The 21933-nt window shown below is 41.9% G+C and overlaps 1 protein-coding gene across 4 annotated transcripts in view; it reads right to left on the reverse strand.

Moving 5' to 3' along the window:
• Nucleotides 1-21933, reverse strand: part of RIPOR2 (RHO family interacting cell polarization regulator 2) — a 233411-nt gene that overhangs the window by 41610 nt on the left and 169868 nt on the right. For 3 of the 4 annotated variants that reach the window (XM_073631167.1, XM_073631169.1, XM_073631168.1), the window contains 4 exons: nucleotides 18128-18263; nucleotides 11718-11879; nucleotides 5721-5879; nucleotides 872-1074 (listed from right to left, as the gene is read on the reverse strand). In XM_073631167.1, coding sequence (XP_073487268.1) covers nucleotides 872-1074; nucleotides 5721-5879; nucleotides 11718-11879; nucleotides 18128-18263 — 660 coding nt within the window. The remainder of the gene's footprint in view (nucleotides 1-871; nucleotides 1075-5720; nucleotides 5880-11717; nucleotides 11880-18127; nucleotides 18264-21933) is intronic. The other variant, XM_073631170.1, reaches the window with a different exon arrangement.

A 21933-nucleotide genomic window follows, 5' to 3' on the forward strand; every position in this document is an offset into this window, starting at 1 on the left:
TTCATTTAAATGAGATTAGATAAAGTTATGCAAATATTGATCATAATCTACTTGGTGTGCTCGATCAATTTCTTCTCATGCATTTATACCACCGTTGGATAGCAAAATTCCTTTGTAGCCTAGGCGTACTGCCAAAATATGTGTGTGGGTGTGCTGAATTTTATAGTTTCCTCATATTATCTGAACACTTCGGATTTGATCTCCGAAGTTTTGGCTAAGTTATGCTTAGAGCTTGGTTGATCCAGGAAAGAAAATAAATTGGTGGTTACCTTTAATTAAAGTGCTCCTATCATATGCCGTTAATAAAAGTAAGCTTGCAGCTTTATATGAGGTATCCTTTGGTGCCATGTACTGCCATTTCCATGCCTGCCCGGGTTAGTCATGAATAGGAGTAAACATGCATGTTCTCTCCCCATCCCACAATGCATTGTGCTTGGTGTTTGAGACAATTATCACTAGGCTTGTGCACTACTTACACTGGTGAACCAAGGATCCAAGGATTGGTGACATAGGATGCGAATTGTGAGACCTCAAGTTGGATGACATGTGAAATTCAATGTTTCCCTATGAAAGCTGTCTTAGCTGATACTACAGAAGTCTGTCCACAGAGTGTAAAAAGTCAATAAATCAGTAGTTTGGGCACTTTTGCAAAATTTAGAGAACATGAATGAGTTGGGATTTACCTTTAGCTTCAATGAATAAATAATTTGGATAAAGCAGGCTTTCCTAACTTGGAAACTTTGTGTAATGATAATGATCTTTAGCATTGTATAAAATAATAGTTCCCAACAATTTTTTTTAAACATTATAATCGCTACAAACAACTAATGCTCCTCGGCATCTCTGACATTTATCAGACTTTACTACTCACATTTTCTGTGAACTCATCTGATGTGGAAGCAGCAGATGAAAGTAAGGCCAGTGCTTGATTGACATCTTTGTCGTTCTCAGTGGATAGCTGTGTAACGGATGTCAGAAATTCCTGGCACTGAGGTAAATTACAAGTATTTAAATCTGTCATTTTATCCAGCACGCTTGTATCCATTGACGTCTGGAGCATCTGCAGAGCTAACACTGGGATATAAAAAAACATACAAATCTGTACAGCAGTGTAACTGAAATGTAATTTGTTTTCATTGATGACTTCACATTTATTTTTTACCAATCTATATGTTATTTTAACCTGTGCAACGGTTCCCATTTCATTGCGTAGGCTTAAGCCCCATACACACCATCACATTTTCTGCTGATTTTTTCCTTCAGATTTACCAAAACCATATAATATGAGGTCAAACCTTAGGAGTTTCAATTTGCATGCAATCAGTCAGGCCCTCGCACTACATGGTTTTGGTAAATCTGAAGACAAAAATCAGCAGAAAATCTGATAGTGTGTATGGGGCTTTAGATTTACAGCCAAAAATGGTGCAAAGGTGGAACAGATGGCTTCTGCAATCAGTCTGGTTTAGTTTTACAATGAAGAAAGAAATCTGGTTCAACGTTATGGGTACATCTCTACTTTTTTCTATTCTTTACTTCTAGTTTTATATATCTTGGTCCCTATATAGCCTATTAAACAGATTTCATTATGTTAGAAAAATTTATTTTTGTAAGGCTGCATTAACGCTTGAGCTGAATTGGTCGTTTTTACAGGCTTTTTTTTTTTTTTTTTTTTTTAGCATGTGAACATACACACGTTTTTCATGTTTTTTTTTTCAGGCAATTCCATTAAAGTCTATTTGGGCCAAAAACAGTTTTGAAGCTTGTAGCTCAAAAGAAGCTCATGTCAAATGTCGGCATTTTGAATCGTGGGCTGCAATTCTGCCCGCGATTTCAAAGCCCCAAGGTGTAAATGACAAATCGCAGAAAGCACATTTGAGATGCCATACTCAGTGCGGTTCTGGTGCGATAAATTGCAGTGGCAACCCGAAGCTTGAAGCCCAAAAAAAAGTTCAGGCGCTACTTTTGAGCAACATGCTTCAATTGCAGTGTGATTTAAAATCGCGGCAAATCTGCCCACAATTCAAAACACAGAGATGTGAATGCAGCAGTACTCTTTCAAGCGACACTACACTCATGTGTGAACAGGCACTAGTAACCCCTTGCCGACCGCTCCATGTACATTTACTGTGGGGCAGCGGCTCCACTGTGCAAAATCACGTACAGGTATGTGATTCTGCACTTCGGGGTGCGCCGCTGGCGACACAGCGGGAGCCAATCAGCGGGTCAATCCCGACAGAGGCAGAATGGCGGTCTGCCTATGTAAACAAGGCAGATCACTGTTCTGTTAGTAGGGAAGACAGAGATCTGATCTGATTTCTGCTAAGGAACACTTATCTCTGTCTTCCCACAGTTAAACCATCCCCCACACCGTTAGCAAGCACTCCCTAGGAACACATTTAACCCTTTTATCGCCCCTGATGTTAACCCCTTCCCTGCCAGTGTCATTAGTTCAGTGATAGTGCATTTTTTAACACTGATCACTGCATTGGTGTCACTGATCCCCAAAAGTGTCACATAATGTCCCATTTTTCCGCTGCAATGTCGCAGTCCCACTATAAGTCGATGATAATCGCCATTACTAGTAAAAATAAAAAATTTATTAAAATTCCCCAAAAAATCCCATAGTTTGTAGACGCTATAACTTTTGCGCAAACCAATCAATATACGCTTATTGTGATTCTACCAAAAATATTTAGCAGAATACATATTGGCCTGAATTGATGAAGAAATTAGATTTTTTTTACATTTTTTTTATTGGATGTGTTTTATAGCAGAAAGTAAAGCATATTGTTTTTTTTCAAAATTGTCGGTTTTATTTTGTTTATAGCACAAAAAATAAAAACGCAGAGGTGATCAAATACCACAAAAAGAAAGCTCTATTTGTGGAAAAAAAAGGACATCAATTTTATTTTGATACAGCATCGCATGCCCGCGCAATTGTCAGTTAAGGTGAGTATCAATTGTCAGTTAAGGTGAGTATCAATTGTCAGTTAAGTATTGCAAAAAAAAAACCGGCCTGGTCATGAAGGGGGTAAACCTTCCGGAGTTGAAGTGGTTAAAAACTATGGGATTTTTGCTGTTGAGCGTTTTGGGGTCTATGCTACAAAATGCTCAGGTGGGAACCTAGCCATATATAATGTGAGATTTGACTAATTCAAATTTTGGCACCTGATCATTACACCTTTTATATCAGAGCATATACTCTGCGGAATCAGGCTTTAATAATCCATACATATATTAAAGCAGAACTAAACTCACTCAATCAGCATTTTTAATTCTTATGCTGCTAGCATTAGTAAAAAGGAAGGTATATTAAATATACTTGAATCAAACTTTTTTTTTTTTTTTACTTTTTTTTCAGTCGCTTCCTGGTTTCTGGCCTAGACCACAATTTTATACATCCCAGGGGTCTTCATGGGCATTTTATTTCTTTCATCTGGAGGAATGGCTTTCTCAGCTAAGCACACCCTCCTGCCTGCATGCCTGAGCTAAAGGCAGATGGATTTCAGGAAGTAAATGCTACATGAATCATCTGTCCTTACTCAAGATGGCCATGGCTAGAAATGATATGGGGGGGGGGGTTCAAAGTGATTTCTCAACAAAAACAAATATTGAGACATGAATGGATGAGTTTGCTTTGAATATCGAAAATGACTTACGCAGCGTTTTCAGTTTGTGGTGCTCAGATACGGTTAAAAGAGAAGAACAAACCAACCAACCAACATGCATACTCACCTAGGTGGATACAGCATTGGATCTGTCCCCCCCCCCCCACGCCACCTCTACACTGAGAGCTGCCCTGCTCTGAGCAGAGAGCCATGACTGTCAGTGACCAGCTCTCTGCTCTGCCCCTCCATGGCTCACTGGAGCTCTGGGCTGTGGAGGGGGTGGAAGGGGCTGACTCAGTCTTCCAGCAGCTCGCTGAGAGGCTGAGCCAGCTGCCGGTCCAAACATTTGGGTGGATCCCGACTGTAAAGTCAGGATCAATCCAGCGCCTGGACCGGCTGAATGACGTCAGCTGATAGTGGACTTTAGCCCACTGTCAACTGAAAACGGGTCAAAGGGTCACGGGATATAGACAACAAACCACACTGGAAACTTTTGTTCCAAAATCATACAGTGAAAAGAAGTTGCAGTTTTAGATACACAGATACCTAGTCATATCAGACAAAACTGGTCTATGTTGCTTTTTGATTTGTTTTTTTTTTTTAATTTGATATATATTAATTTCAATAATTTGTTGTTTTGTATGATGCCAAGATGGACTGATACAGCAATGAAGAAATCATGTGCATTCAGTGAGCAGTTTGAAAATTTCCATCAAAATATGGTAAAAAGAACTACATAGGACTTGTATAGCATTAACTCTGCTATTTAAAGGGGTTTTTTTCAACTCCCCATTTGTCACTCCTTTATTTACAACACTGAGACTTCTCCACCCCAACACAATCAGTCTTTGCTTAGTATTGTTTACAGAATTTGGCAGATAAAGGTGTGACCATTCCGATACAATAGGTAATATGTGGACAATTGTATCTGTATGCTTTCATAGTGATACCAGATTTCACCAGCAGATTCAGAAGCAAATTAAAGTGAAACTCCCAGTTTCAGTAATTCCTGCCATGTTGCCCTATGGAGGAGTCACCAGAAATAAAGTGATTTATATTTTAAGTGGTGATTCTCTTAAACAAAATATCCAGGCATCTACAAAAGCAGGTATTTTCTAGAAGGTTAAAATACATCTAATATGTAATAAAATAGGCATTTATATTAGAAACAGGCATTTATATTAGTAGTTCAGGGTAGTCCATTCATTATTTAGAGAGACCAGGGGTGTACATACAGGGGTCGCAATTGAGACCTAGGCCTATGCTCCAGGGGGCCCAAGCAGCCCCCTATACACCTGGATAGGAGGGGTGGCATATAGAGGAACCAATCCCCTCCATTTTTCTCCTGCAGCCGCTGAAAGGCTGCAGGAGGAAAATAGAGGAGATTGGTTCCTCTACATGCCACCCCTCCTATCCACCTCCTGCTGCCCCAAGCTCCTGTGTACTATCTGCCCCCTCATCCCCTGCAGATGCCAGCTCCCCTCCTTCCTCTCTCCCGCCGGCTGCTGCGAGGGATCTGTCAGGATGGAGAGCGGGAAAGGGGGCAGTAATTGTGACATTTGCTGGCTCCTTTCTTACCTTAATGAAGGCAAGAAATCACTGACTCGGTCCAGTCATAACTGAGGCATAGTAAACTGTGTTAACTATGCTTCAATTTGTGAATGATTGGGAAGCTCTGTACAGAGCTATTCCTGTTCATTCATTCTGTGCAGCTGAGGATGCAGAGAAGGAGATGGAGGGCTGTGTCCACAATATCCTTTCTATGTCTCAAAGGTGAAACATCAGAGGTCTATTTACATCCCTTATATTTCACTAAAGCCCCACAACGGGGCTACAAAAAATTGTAAAAAATAATAAAAAATGTTTAAAATAAATTAAATATTTTGGTAAAAAACGAAATAAAAAAAAACAAAAAAAATAAAAATACTGGCACCAGTGGCGGAACTACCAGGGTCGCACTTGCGACAGGGTCTTGGTGTTCCACCGCCATGGGGATGGGGGCTCTGACTGGAGGTCAGGGGGCCCTTTATAGTTTCTTGCACCGAGGCCCTGAAGCTTCTAGTTACGCCTCTAAAAGAGACATTACAAAAATATAAAACGTGTAGAGCATACCTTCCTTAGTAAGATGAATTAAATAGCTTTTGAGGTCAGAAATATTATGGCTGCTGAAGAAATCATAATACTGGAAAACCGTAATGATTTCTGTGGACAAATTCGCTGGCAACATGTTCTCTGCTTTGTCTAGATTTTGAGCAATCAACTTCCTGAAAACTAAAGAAACGTGAAAAAGTTTGTGAATGGTAAAAAATATACACTTTGCCAAAAGGATAGATATACATTACAAAAATACCTAAAACAGATTAATCAGGGCTGTTGGAGGTCTTTTTGTACTAGACACTGAATTCAAGAGTAGCCTAAAATATACAGATGTTACAATAACAGGTATGGGTATGAAGTGATTTCTTAGTAGATCTCTATACCCAAACATGTTAAATGCATGATGCCATCTGTGTTCGATGTGTAGTAAAATTTCTGTGAATCACATTCAACCGATCTTCTGACTGTCAGATATCTGAATGCAGTATGCGGTCTTCTTGTACATTCTGAATATCATCAGTGTACACCAGGGCCTTTTTTTCATTTAGAATGTGGCAGAATGGAGGCTTCTGTGTTTACATGGGACAGCACACCTCTCCCGGCAGCCGCACATAACCCTTCCTGCCCAGCACATCCCTATGACAGCAGAAAAAGGCAGGGGTTTACACAACCACGCTAGTCTGGCAGTATTAGCTCATCCTGAAGCTCTCACTTCCAGCCGACACTCTTGCTGTAAGTTGTAGCTGCTCTTCTGCAGCAACTTCCATCTCTGGTATGCTCTAGATTGGGGGGGGGGGTAATTTGTGGAAGGGAGGAGAGCTCTGTTCTTGGAAGGGGGGCAATTTGGGGGGAAGTGAGTGTCATTTTGGTTGTAATGTGGTCATTGAGATATGCACCCCTGAACCCTGCACTCTGTATGCAGCACATTCCTGAACCCTGCACTCTGTACATAGCACTCTCCTAACCTCTGCACGCAGTGCACTCCTGAACCCTGCACTCTGTATGCAGTGCACTCCTGAACTCTTTACATAGCGCTCTCCTAAGCTCTGCACTCTGTACATAGTGCTCTCCTAAGCTGTGCACTCTGTACATATCGCTCTCCTAAGCACTGCACTCTGTACATAGCACTCTCCTAAGCTCTGCACTCTGTACGCAGTGCACTTTTAAGCTTTGAACCCAGTGCACTTCCGAACTCTGCACTCTGTATGCAGCGCACTGTGCACTCCTGAACTCTGCACTCTGTACATAGTGCTCTCCTAAGCTCAGCACTCTGTACGCGTTACATTTCTAAACTCTGCATTCCTGGTATTTAACAATGCCCCTTTAAGATCCTCCCACTGTCGCAAAATGTTCACCAGGGAAGGAAGGAGGAAGGTGTTTGGCTGCGCTCCTGCACCTATTCTCTGAGAAATATAAAAAAAGCCCTGGTGTACACTATATAGGTCAGGTAAATGTGATTCATTATGTTCTCACCATATGAACATCCACCAACATGCTAACCACACAGCTGAATCCATCTATACTTATCCCTTCATATAGTGCATATAAGTAGGCTTTTAAGACATTTTATCTTTGGTTCATAACCCCCCCTCCCCACACATGCTACACCTGTAAACACATAACCACAAGCCATTAGATTATACGAGGCATATAGCAGTAGGAATGACTATCAAATTTAGGGAGAAAAAGTCAGAAAAGCTGCACAATTGGATGTTTGAGGAAGGCAATAAAAAGAATATAATGTGAATATGCAACTCACATAAAATTAGGTCTGTCATTTTCTTCAGTTGATGCAAGTAATAAAGAAGTCTTTATAATTTATTTGCCAAAATGTTTTAAAAAATCCTTTTGTAATAGATACAGCTGGCCAGATCAACCAATGGGTTGCGGGAAAGAAATTAGCTTGATTCCCTCATTAACACAGACAGTGTTGACAGGGAAATCCCTCCCGCGGGGCCATTGTATTTGCCCGTCCCCGCCGGGAGAAGACAGTGATTGTTGCTAGCGGCTACACCAGCCGCTAAATATAATCGTATTAAAAAATCTGGCAGGCTGGTTGTACCCCAGTTGATCGATCAATCAACTTGGCACATTCAGCCTGCCCATACATGGTACGAACCGTTTATGGCCAGCCTATGTCATGCATGCTGTATATAATTAAACTTTATAGGACACAAAGCAGGAAACATCCAACTTGTTATACAGGTCAACATAGGCTGATAATCATCCCCCAAGTCCCAGGTTACAGGAAGTCGCCTAATGTAAATGGAGTTATAAATATGTGTTAGGATATAACTGCAGTTCCAATTCCAGCAAAGAGGTAAATATGCAAAGCCATATGGTTAACAGAGCTGGCAAATAACTACTGTGGGGTATGTTCCAAACAAACTCAAGCAAGGGGTAACAAAGCATTATATTTCCTCCTTCCATACAGAGGGGATAGGATATTCCCTCCGTTTGTGATCACTTGTCCATCCTTCTGGGGTTATGTCCCATCTCAGCACATTCCCATGTTATTAAAGAAATCCCTGTATCGGAACTTGCACATTCAGTGTTGGTGCACCCAGCAATGCTGGGATCCCCTGCATGTGTTTGATAATGTGCCATGTGGTCTTTGGAATACTTTTTTTATTAGAAAGAGAAATATAAGAACAACAGTGTGGTAAGCACCATGACAAAAAACATCAATAGGAGGGTAGATTTCCATACATCTACATAGAATTTATACAGCAAAAAAGAAAAAAAAAACGATGTTTTCATGCAAAGCAGAATAAAAAGTAACAGGGCATGTGGTACCTATAGCCAAACAATGCAGTATTACAGTAACATAATGGCAGTCATCCATAATACCAATCGATAGAAAGCTTGTGGCTCACAGTAGTGCAAAATTAAGTATATGTTGCAAATCGTGCATTGTACCCAAAATTTAGACATTTACACAATCGTAAAACATCATCTGTGCATGTAGAGGTATGCTCCAACCATCTATCCCAGATTTTATGATATTTAGCCGGGCACCCTTTATGAATATATAAGACTTTTTTGTATGGCAACGTGGTGTTAACGTCCGCCACTCAATTCTGGATGGCCGGTGGTGATGTCCTGAGCCAAACCCTTGTAATCAACAATCTGGCTATAAAAAGTGTTTCTTGCAGGAAAATATTAAGATGTTGGTCATTATCCGGATTAGGAAGAAGGCCCAAAAGGCATTGTTTAGGGCAGAGGGTTAGTGGAGAGCCCATTCGATCGTGAAAGAACCTAACCACTTGTGTCCAGTAGCCTTGAATAGCAGGACAAGACCATATTAGGTAATGACAAGTCCTGCTGGTCTCACCACATCTGAGGCACAGAGAACTATACTGTGGCCGGTACCAAGATAGATGAATAAGGGTTAAGTAGGTTATATGCAAGATATACAGGTGGGTAAGGGGGTCAGAGAGTTTAGGGGAGACTAGCTTACAGGATTCTAATACCTCATCCCAGTCTTCATCTTCCAGCTCCCCCACCCAACGGGTTTTCAATTGATAGGCTAAGTTAGTGGCCGCCGGTTGTAGGAGGCAAGTATAGAAAGTAGAAGTTCATTTTTTGAGAGTCTGAACCTGTAAGTACATCAAATTTGGAATAGGGAATCAAGATTGGGGATGGAGTCCCCAAAATGGGTGTGTAAAACGTGGCGGAGCTGGAGATAATGGAAAAACAGAGTTGGGTAATTCAAACTTCGTCTTGAGATCCTGAAATTATTTAAAACCTCTATTAGAAAGAACATTTAAAAAGTATATGACCCCTCTATCAACCCACAACCCATAGTCAGGAACCCTAAGTAGTTCAGGCAGATGAGAATTACCCCCAAAGGGGTATGTGGACATGAACAGGTGAAGCATTTGCTTTACACGTAGCTAATTCCCAAACTTTACATCATTCCCCTATGGCCTTTCTGTTAGATAGGGTCATGTATCTCACTCAATCGGGAACAGGTGAATAACTGGACAGGAAGTGTTGAAACATACTACAGTGATAGAACGCTACTTACCGCCCTTGTCAAAGTGAAAAAAAAAATGGGATAGTTGGGAAGCTAAATAATACAGACTGAGGTCCGGAAGAGCTGTACCACCCAAATTCGTGGGACTTTTTAGGGCTCGCCATGACAGTTTATGCCAGGAGGTACCCCATATAAAAGTATACATTCCATGGACTTAAAGATATGGAGTTATGTGCCCCATAACTCCAAGAGGAAGACAGGATCATGTCTGTGTTTTAGACTTAAGTGTCAAGTAAAGAGGTTCCAAGTTAAGCCTAACATAATCTTCCGGATATCAGGAGATCAGGATACCCAGGAATTTAATCTGACTAGCTCTTACCAGTGGGAAAGAGGCTTGCTTAGCAGTGGGGGCCCCTATGTCTAAAGGGAGTGTTTGGGATTTTTCCCAGTTGATTTGCAGCCCTGAGGATTCCCCAAAATGCCTAATGAGGCGCAAAGTTTTAAACTACTGTATGTTCCCAGCAGTATGTGGTAAAGCCAGAATTACAAACCTCATGAAGTACGCACAGTCAGCTTTCTGGGATGATCAGCTGAGTTATTAGATGAACTATGTATATACAGTATACTGCTGAGAAGCAAATACATATCTATAACTGTGATATACCTTATATGTGATGTTGGGATGATATATTAGTGGGAGGAATATGGTATACCCACTTGAATGTGCACATTCTGATATAACAAGATTTGATGAATAATATTGTATTATGCTGAGATGGTATAAAACCCCAGAGTGACCAAGTGACCACAAATGGAGGGAATGTGTCTCCTGTGTATGGAAGAAGGAACTATGACACACTTTGTCACCCTGTCTTGTGTTTTGTATGGAACACACCGCACAGAAGTGGGTTGCTATTTGCCAACTCTATTAACCACATGGCTTTGTATACTCACCTCTTTGCTGAAATTAGATTCTGACACACTCATTAGTGCAGATTACATTAGAAGACTTCAGAAATCAACAGCGACCTCATGCTTGAGAGATGATCATCAGCCAATGTTGTCCTGTATCTTGTATAGTGTTTAATCATATACAGTATGCATTACTTGAATAATGGTGTACCCCAGTGTAAAGTTTTAAATTACAGATCTGTCATGTTTTACGGGTTGCTATATGAAGTTTCTTGATATTGTGAATTTTCTAGGATTGGTTTTGTACTGATTAATAGGTTTTGTTAATGCATCAGTTTTCAAGTTCCTTTTCATTACTGGTATGGAATACCGTATTTTTCACTCCATAAGACATACTCCCCCCCCCCCCCCAAAAAAAAATGGGGGGAAATGTCTGTGTGTCTTATGGAGCGAATATTGAGCAGGCCTCCTCTCCAACCACTCCATTGGTATCTGGTCTGTCCTCTGGCGCAGTGAGTGACGTCCACACGAGTTGCCACCCCTGCACAGTGTCACTGTGGGGAGATCCACAACAGCCCCTGGTTTACCACATCCATCTCAGGGACGGCACATGGCTCCTCCCCTATCCATCCACTCCGTCTCTGGATCTACCGCACCACCACTTACAACGATGATAGTGATGGGCATAGAGACACATCAGGACCTTTCCATCTAAGGACAGGCATGGTCACACTTGTGGATAGAGACTGGCTCACTGGGTTGGTAGATCCTATGTAAGATCACATTGATTATTCAATAAACTACCTTTTTTACTTGGAACTTTTAGATGCAGTTAATCATTACGCAATCTGCAAGACTGTAATTTTTTTCCATATCTACATTGAGACCATTTAGTTAAGAATATTTTTTTTTTTCTTGCTATCCTCCACTAAAACCTAGGTGCGTCTTATGGTCAGGTGCGTCTTATGGAGCGAAAAATACGGTAGTATATTTTTGAAGGATGCACCACACATGAAGCCACAGATAAATTACATATATAAAGGTGGCTTTTTTGTTCATGTGCAAGAATTTAACTTATACATGACTTTGAAACCAGGTAAGGAATGTCCCCATGCATGTACCTTTTTCAGCAAGTCCTGGGCTCTCTACATTCACTGTTTGGCTGAATGTTTCATGCAGTTGTTTCATCATTTTCTCAGCAGTGGTGTGATAAAGGTGGGTAGGTGCAGAGCATTTCATCCAAAAAGATAATAGTGACGGCATATCATGAAATCCAGAGATAACTTTAAGAGGGAAAAAAGAAAAACTGCATTAAACAGATGATTCTATATAGAACATGGCCCATACCTACCAAGTTTTATTTGTACCAGCTCTAACGCAGTAAGTCAGAATACAAAATACAACAGAGGGTTAGGAAACTCCAGTTAATGGTATACAACTGTGCTGATACCCTTTGAACACTGGCTATACACCAGGCAATTATGTGCCAACTTCAAACACATCCAGTGGCGGCTGGTCCACAAGGGGCACAAGGGCGGCGCCCCCCCCCCCCAGCCCGCGTCTCCATCCCACCCACCTGCACCATTTGTGTGGCTGTGCACTGTGCGGGGCGTCGGACCAACAGGTCTCTACCAGGTCTATCTAATGTTATATATTGCAGCTTACCAATCAGTAGATGTGGTGGCTGCATTCGTTTTTTTTATCTTTTTTAGGCTTTGTGGTGGCGGCTTCGTTTTTTTGTTTTGTTTTTTTTAGGCCTTTCCCCCTCTGTTTTCCCCTGGTGATCTGGCCAGTAACACATCTCTTATATTACAGTGCCCCCACTCTGGATGAATGAGCACAGGGGGGAGGGGAGTGTTAGAAATATCAACAGATTTAAATACACTAACAAATTGAAGCTGAACTCCAGCTATGTTATAATCAGTTACAGCAAACAGTTTTCTTTTCCTTTTGGGATAAAGGTTTTACATAAATAAAAAAAAAGCTGATCATTTTAAGCACCCCTGTCAGTGATACATAGATTGTCTCATTCCTGAAACTGCAAGAGAGATTTTCTGTTGTAAACAGACCTACTGGCTGGATCACCAAATAAAAATAGAAGAAAGAAAGCAAAAAGAAACAAATGCAGTTATCAAATCTCAGAACCGGAAAGCTGCATATAATAAATGTTTTCGGCTTTAAAACTGCTTTAAGATTACACTCTACACTCTTTTTTAAACAAGCAGCCACAAAAGACAGATTAATTATAAATAGTTGGAACAAAAAGAGACTCCAAGGATTTTCAATGAGGTGTGCATATATGAAGTTTGGAAAGCAGGTTTTGAACAAAACCTCATCTTTCCAAATTTGAGAAGCCATAACAAATAAAAAACAGGTTAATGGATAATGGAAATGCTGTGTGAAGGTAGAAAGGTGTACATGGTATAGAGAATAATTGTCTCAAGACAGACATGGACAACTAGCTTAACTGTTCTTGGTTGCAGCTTTGGTTGAGTTCTGTGTCAAGCTCTTTCTGACTTTATCTATAATTATTTTCCCTTTATACTTTTATAAAAATGTAGCCTGTGTATAAGAAAAGCTAACAGAATCTAATACTATGATATAACCTCCTGCCTGTTTCATTTCAGCTACATATAAAAATGTACATGTTTTCTACAACTTTTCCCATCTATGAAAGCCTGAACATATTATGCACAGACTTTCCTTTTATTTCACAAATCTATCCAGCTCCGCAACTTCATTTACCCACCTTGGCTCTGTCAATGTCAAGATTGGTCAGCTGGAGATACTATACTATTGACCCTGTCTAAATTCCAAGTCCTTGGTGCCCAACCTGCTGCCATTACTGTGACCCTACGTTCACACCTATGCGTTTTTTAGTGCATTTTGCAGTTTGCAGAAACGCACTACAGTCCATTTAACATGGTTGCCTATGGTATTAGTTCACATCTATGCGTTTTGCGTCTGGTGCGTTTTTGGAAAGGGTCGGGGACTTTTTTTCACGCAATTTGCGGCTAATAGACTTCAATGGAGCTGCACCAGAAACACAAGTGGTGCGTTTTGGATGTGTTTTGCGTTTCTTATTTTAACATAGTATATAACTGGATGCTAAGCAGGGGGCTGGGAAGCCGGCCGCCACGTCCTTAGCAACCGATGAGTCATCAGCGGTCAGCGGGGTTCCACGCTGAAAGCTGAATATAAAAAAAAAATTGCCAGCAAAAAAAATTTGGGCCTGGTATGGATTCGGAGGAAACCCCCACAGCAAAATAAAAAACAAAAAACAAAATGTGTGGGGTCCCCCCCAAAATCCATACCAGACCCTTATCCGAGCATGCCGCCCGGCAGGTCAAGAAAGGGAGGGGAAGAGCGAGCGCTGCCCCCCTCCCCCCTCCTGAACCATACCAGGCCGCATAGGACAAGGGTCTCTTCCTGACAACTCTTGCCTGGTGGTTGTGGGGATCTGCGAGTGGAGGGCTTATCGGAATCTGGAAGCCCCCTTTAACAAGGGGACACCCAGATCCCGGCCCCCCCACCCTATGTGAACGGGTATCGGGACATCGTACCACTACCCATTCACCAAAAAAGCAGTGAAAAGTAAAACAAAACAAGAGCCAGTTTTTGACAATTACTTTATTAGTAAAATAGCTATGAGCCGCCGTCTCTCATCGTCACTGCCTTCTTCTTCTTTCTTGCCGGTTACCCGCTAAAAAACAAAAAAAAGCCAACCTTGTCTCTCTATTGTTATGTTCCCCACTGTCCAGCGCCTCTTATATAGGCATGGGGCGTGGCCATCCAATGACGTTGCTCGGAGAGCCCGCCTCTTCTGACATGTGATGTCAGAAGGGGCGGGCTCTCCAGATGATGTCATTGGATGGCCACGCCCCATGCCTATATAAGAGGCACCAGACAGTGGGGAACATAACAATGGAGGAACACAGCTCTGCGATAAGACCAGTGGTTTTTTTTGCTTTCTTTTTAGCGGGTAACCGGCGACGGCGAGGAAGAAGAAGACGGCAACGATGACGCGAGGAGGAGGAAGACCAAAAGGGTTGGCGACTTCCTTACCTGCGTTTCTGTGGGTAGGGCAGCCCATTGAAATTAATGGGCTGCCTACATACAGCACACAGCTGCACAGATGCATAGCTCCCAACTGTCCCTAATTTTGAGGGACTGTCCCTGATTTGGAACAAAGTCCCTCTGTCCCACTTTTTTCCTCATCTGTCCCTCATTTTGGTCTGGTCTATATAGTTGTATATAAAATATACTTTTTATTTTCCAAAAAGTGTTTTCCAGTGCTAAACCTTTCATCCAATTTCTAAATTGCTGCATTTGTAAATGTTAAAACTCAATATAAAGGAATAGTAGTGGTACAAAAAAAAGGACTTGTATGTTTAAAGCGGGGGTCCACCTAAACCGCCAAAAAAAAAATATTAAAAGCCAGCAGCTACAAATACTGCAGCTGCTGACTTTTAATAAATGGCCACTTACCTGTCCCAGGGTCCAGCGATGACGGCAGGCAACGCCGAGAACCCGATCGGTTCTCGGCAGCTCCCGCCGCCATCCTAGGTGAGGGAATCAGGAAGTGAAGTGTTGCGGCTTCATTCCCGGTTCCATACTGCGCATGCGCGAGTTGCGCTGCGCATCGTAACTGGTCCCCGCTATCTCCTGGGAGCTGTGCGTTTCCCAGGAGACAGCGCGGAGGGACAGGAAGAGGCATAGACTCCCATGGGAGTCTATGCCGGAAGTGGGTGCAAATACCTGTCTTAGACAGGTATCTGCACCCCCCTCCCCCCTGAAAGGTGCCAAATGTGACACCGGAGGGGGGGAGGGTTCCGAAAAGCGGAAGTTCCATTTTTGTGTGGAACTCCACTTTAACTAATAATTTTTTGTATAATTCTGCTTTAGGGGGGCGTGGCAAGGGGTGTGTCCTATGCCTACATACAGTACTTTTGTCGATAGATGTCCCTTGTTCCCATCTCAAAAAATTGGGAGGCATGCAGATGTGAACCAAGGGCTTATTCACACGTGTAAGAGAGCATATTCACACATTAAAACCATGCAGCTTAGCCTCCTTTTTACCAACCCAAACTAATACCTCTTTGGCTGCAGAGGCAGCAGCTAGGATTGTACACATGCTGCTGCATGAAGCCGTCCAGGTGAATGGAGCTGCGCTGCAACCGCTTGCATTGCACACAGTTGTGACAAAGTGATCCTGCATTTAGGGGATTAAAACAGGCAGCGAGGCGGCAACATATCACCTCTTCACCGCATGCCAAATACATCTGAAAAGCAATCTGATCATGAATTGCTTTTCAGAGGAGAGGCAGACCTTGCCACTATTATGAACAAGCCCTAAAAAAAACAGTTCCCTAATCCTGTATGAACGGGTCAAGATTAAGAGTAACGTACATACATAAATGCACTAACACTCTCACATACATACATACACACAGCCTTTTTTTTAAACTGCAGTACTGTACCTGCTCTCGCACTGCCAGGTACTGGACTGTAGGGGGAGGTGGAGAGGTCAGGACTGAGCCTCCTCCTTCCTCTGCTTTGTATTCACTATCCTGATTGAGTCCCCGCTGTGCCCATGTACAGTTGGATGGAGGGGCAGGAGCTTGGTCTGATCTGAATGCCTTTATCAAGCAGGATGCCACAGTACCCCGGTTGCAAAAGGCTGCTCTATGTTATGAAGATACGGAGAGGGTAGGTATTCTGTAGTCCCAACACTCTTCCAGTTCTAGGGTGATAATGCTGCTGCTCTGAAGATAGAGAGTGAATGTATCTATGTGCGTATTGTCAACCTAGGATAGAAAGTGTTACTGGCAGGATCACTAAATGAAAATAAAGTGAAAAAATAAATAAAAAATTGCAGCCACTGCATCTAAGGACCAGTAATCTGCAATATATTCAAATGTTTGTTTTTGGGTTGTGGGGGACCTTGAAGATTTATTCAACATAATTTATCACACAGGTTTAATTTACCTTGGAGATGCTTGATGTAATAGGAGCAGTAAACAGGAGAGCGGGTGGACTTTCAGTCAGCAGAGAACTATGCTGCCGAATCCACCATAGAGACAATCTATAATGTCTTTGTCTAGGTAATACTATTATACATATTTATAGGAAAAAAAATGTTAATCCATTTTTAAGTTAATTATGTTTTAAATCAAGTTTTAAATACTACCCAAGGTTGATTCTCCTCAAAGAAAAAGCCTATACCTCCCCCATGATATGTTCTAATGCCTCCTACACCAAAAGCTCTTTTTAACTGCCTGCCGACCGCCGCACGAACATTTACGTTGGCAGAATGGCACAGACAGGCAAATGGGCGTACAGGTATGTCCCTTTAAATGTGCCGCTGTGGCGGTGCGCACATGACCAACGCAAGCTCCGTGAGTGAGTTAGTTATCCCTGCGAATCCGCGAGGGATAACTGCGATCGTCTCACGGAGAAGAAGGACGTTCTCGTCTCACGGAGAAGGACGTCTCACGGAGAAGAAGGACGTAGCCCACCCCCCCTACAGTTAGAAACACTCTCTAGGACACACTTAACCCCTGCAGCGCCAACTCCTGGTTAACCCCTTCACTGCCAGTCACATTTACACAGTAATCAATGCATTTTTAATCATACTGATGGCTGTATAAATGTGAATGGTCCCAAAATAGAGCCAAAAGTGTCCGATGTGTCCGCCATAATGTCGCAGTCAGAAATCGCTGATCAGCGTCATTACTAGTAAAACAAAAATGCCATAAAACTATCCCCTATTTTGTAGACGCTATAACTTTTGCGCAAACCAATCAATAAACGCTTATTGCGTTTTTTTTTTTACCAAAAATATGTAGAAGAATACGTTTTGGCCTAAACTGAGGAAAAAAAGTTTTGTTTTTTTTTTTATATTTTTTGGGGATATTTATAATAGCAAAAACTAAAAAATAATGCGTTTTTTTTCAAAATTGTCGCTCTTTTTTTTGTTTATGGCGCAAAAAATAAAAACTGCAGAGGTGATCAAATACCACCAAAAGAAAGCTCTATTTGTGAAAAGGAAAAAAGGACGTCAATTTTGTTTGGGAGCCACGTCGCAGGACTGCGCAATTGTCAGTTAAAGCGATGCAGTGCTGAATCGCAAAAAGTGCTCTGGTCTTTGGCCAGCCAAATGGTCCGGGCTTAAGTGGTTAAGTTGTTTATTTTAACGTGAACTGCAGCAGTTGCTGTGGGTAACATCTTTTTTTTTTTTTTTTTTTTTTAGATCAGCTTTACATTGCTAGCTATAAGATTACTGAGGTCACGGCAAGAGAAGCCACCACCTTACACTACTATTATTAGTAATGTCATTAAACTGAGAAGTGACATTCACAAGCTTTGGTGTGGAACAGAGGTCATTTCAGTCTATAACACTTGCATTTTATGGGCTTTTTTCCAGACATGTAATAAACTAGTCTGCTCTGTGCAGCTCCTGAAAACAGTAATTGTCTCCGCTCAGTGTCCATCAATCAAGGCCTTCAATGACCTGTCAGCCATAACTTACCTTCTACAACTGAATTTGTGTTGTCCATATTCTCTCTACTGATGTCGGAAAGTCTCTTGATGACTTGGCATTGCTTGCCTAATTTCTTTTTCAGGTCTCTTAGAACAAATAGAACTTGACTTGATATAATTATTTGCTATAATAAAACACACAAAAAAAAAAAAATGCGATCAGTCTAGTAGACATGCAGTGCGTATTTCACATTCCAGGCAACAAGTGAAATCAATGAATGAGCTCCTAATGCTATCCAGGAAACATGACTACTGTATTAAGGTCACAAAAAAAGAAGAGTTCTATGTAATAGCCTGCAGCAAGTTCCCAGATAGCTCCTCAAGTGTGGTGTCTACAAGGGTCTGCTTCCTAAAGTGTGTGCTGTGCCACTTTCCCCCTTCCTCTTTCTGCTTGATGTATCGGCAATCAGAATAAAATCTGACCGATTGCTTGTAAGAATCTTTGTACACGGTGATAAATCAGACCATCAGTACCGGAGACGCAGCAAGTAGCATATAGTTTATGTCTTTGGGAATACCTTTTCTGCAAAGGGGTTCATAGATAACTAGTTTGCCAACAAAAGGAATAAACGTCTACAGTGGCAACGCCTGGGTGAAAATCTAAAGCAGGTGGTCTTATTTTCAGGTATGACTAGTGTATCTTTAATCACTCCTAAGATTAAGAAGCAATCATAGCGAGTTTCCACTTGATTGCTAGACGTGTCCATCTGTCAGATGGTATGAACAGTTTTATTAGTTTAAGTATATCAAAAACAGTGCAGTGCATAAAATAAAGTGCATCAAAAATTCATGAACTACCGGTATTTAAAATTCATACAATCAAAGTTGATAATAAAGAAACATATTAGAAATGCCAATTAAAGTGTCACCAAACCCAGGACACAGCATTCACTATATCTGGTCTCTCACAGTACACAGAACATGGAAATGCAATTATTTTAGTAACTATAAACTGGTAAATATCTTTTCTCATCAGCAGTGTAAAGCAGTCTTGTCACTTGCATCAGTGTCTGGCTAAAGCGTAGAAGGAGTTTTCATTCACCTCTGACTTTTCTATGAGGCTGCAGGACCCCTGGCCCTCTGTCTGGATAGTGCTGATTGGTCCTGTGCCGATCACATGCACCCTCCCAAGAAAAAAAAAACTCTCTAGCAATACACACCAAACTGAGCATGTGCAGAGTGACTCTAAAGGCTCTGTCTGATCAGAAGATGAATTGGGGACAGTGGAAGAAGGGGAGGATCAGAGAAGACAGGGTCAGTCTTTTTACACAATGTGAGTAAGGATGAGCTCCGGTGTGTTTGCACACCCCATGTGCAGAGCCCACCAGGAAGTCGGCACTGCGCTGCGCTAATCACAGGCAGTCAGACATTGTCCCGATGCGCGGTTGCAGAGATCAGGAAATGTCTCACTTCCTGTGATTAGCGCAGCGCAGTGCCGACTTCCTGGTGGGCTCTGCACATGGGGTGTGCAAACACACCGGAGCTCATCCTTAAATGTGAGTATAACAAGCATGCGTTACTGTATATACAGACTGATTTTACTGTTGTGGGTTTAGTAACACTTTAAGTGACCATAAAGTGTGAGTGCGACTATACATATAAAAAGTTCAATGAATGTTCATATATCAAACAGCATCCACATATGACCTCCAAAATCCGTGATTTCCAGTGCAGCAGCAGATATGCAGTGCATCCAGTGTATGAAACCTTCACCACTATGCACTCATCGGAAAGCTAATGAACACTAGCATAAACAGTCACAACCACCTCACAGAGCCTCCACGTCCACGTTGACCCCAGGCTTGGTGAGTAATTCAAAACCATCGTGGACACGCGTTACTCTCTTGAAGGGAAGATCAGGAAAAGAGCTAGACTGAGGCGGATATGCTCTGGATGCTTTTTGTCTATGCTGAACATCAAACTGTGGAGTCTTTGTGGTGGAGGTTTCATACAGTGGATGCACTACTTATCTGCTGCACTGGAAATCACCCATTTTGGAGGGCATATGTGGATGGGGTTTGGTATATGGACATTCATTCTTTCACTTTTTATATGTATCGCACTTAATGTACCTGTAGCACCCCCCCCCCCAATTTCCAGATGCCTGGTGGTTACCCCCAGAGGCAGGGAGGGCTGACATTCCTCTTCGGGGTGCAGGTTACTAGGCATGGCGGGTGATGTACAAGGTAGAAAGATGGGGACCAGTCACTTTTATGCTTAAATAAAGAGAAATTTCTTTCTCACAACAGGAAAAATGTGGGAGAGAGGGGTAGGGCACAAGGACACCCTTAGTCAAAAATAGTAACGATCAGTAGACGGACAGACACACAAAAAGGTGAGATAAGGCAGACAGCAGAACAGGAAAAGAGCCTTTATGCTTAACCAGCACATCTGTACTTTGTAGAATAGTCTGTCTCCTATAGTAACTGAACTTTACTCACAGCATCATACAGAATTTTCTTGGATAAGTTCTCTCTTGAAGCTCTCCCAGCCACCTCATGGGTCCCCAGTCCATGAAGAGTCACCTCTGGTACTTCTCTAGAACTCCATCCCTCTCAGAATTGTTTCCAGGTATTGAGCAGGCTCTCCTCTGCAAATTCTTAAACACTTGGATAGGCCTCAAACAGACCTAGCAGCCAGGGAAGCTCCTGGATAGGCCTCAGGCTTCAGGCCTAGCAGCCAGGAGCGGTTTCTCATGCACCCACCCAGAGAGAAGACCTAGATCATCTGACTTTACTGTAGCTCATCATACTAATGCCAGAGGCGACAGTGCCACCTACTGACAAAAGGGAGCAGCCACAGCTGAAACAGGTGTAGGTAGGAAGAAACCCATTTGATCCATAAAACCTACAAATTAGCCAGGCTAGCTACCACTCAGCACAGCTAAATTTACCTGCAGCCCTGTTTTAGGACAAGGGTGCTACATACCTCTGATTGTATGAATTTTGAAAAATGCATGAATTTTTAATGCACTTTTATTTTATGTGCTGCACTGTTTTTGATATACTTAAATTAGGTTGTTCACCTATTTTTGTGCCAGCTGCTCTAAACTCTGAGCACTCACTGTTATTTTGTATTTGAGTTTTATTAGTTTGGATGGCCCAACCCCAGAGCCAAGTTAGATGACCTGATATTTCCACGAGTGCTGTACATTGACAATCCTATCAACAATCATCTTCACCATAAACAACAAACTGTTGTGCTACATTCATCTCAAAAGTGCTTGAAGTGGCTGCAGGCAGTGCTTTATTTTGGGTAAACAGATACAAATTCTACCTTTCTAAAGCAAAGGTTATCTCAACTTCTGCTCAGTCATGTTTCTGAGATTTGAACATATAAATTATGAATGTTGTTCGGTCCCATAGAAAAAAACAAACCATCATACAACCTTCCTTTTAAATTGTACTTATTTACTTTTATTTGAACTAAAAACGTTAAAACTCACTTTCTATGGACCTATTCACTCAATCACTAGAGTTTTAATACATTAATAAGCTGCTGCATCAGTTCTAAACTCAAAGTACATATTCCTAACTTTAATAAGTACCTTCTATTGCTTGCACCCTGCAAACATCTCCACATTCCTTATTTTTATTTGCTATGATCTGACTTTCTGTTGGAGTGTGGCTATGTTCTTTCTCCATGGTCCCACTGTATGTAAGAGCATAGCCACCTTCTCCTGTTCACTCCCAAGTTGGACTGTGAGATGCACTATGGTGCCAATATCCCTCCATAGTGTGTACTTGTCTCAGTTAGGAGCACTAAGTGTCATTTCTGTCTGCTGCTAACATGTAT

Source organism: Aquarana catesbeiana, linkage group LG05 (assembly GCF_042186555.1).
Source record: "Aquarana catesbeiana isolate 2022-GZ linkage group LG05, ASM4218655v1, whole genome shotgun sequence".
Classification (NCBI taxonomy): domain Eukaryota; kingdom Metazoa; phylum Chordata; class Amphibia; order Anura; family Ranidae; genus Aquarana; species Aquarana catesbeiana.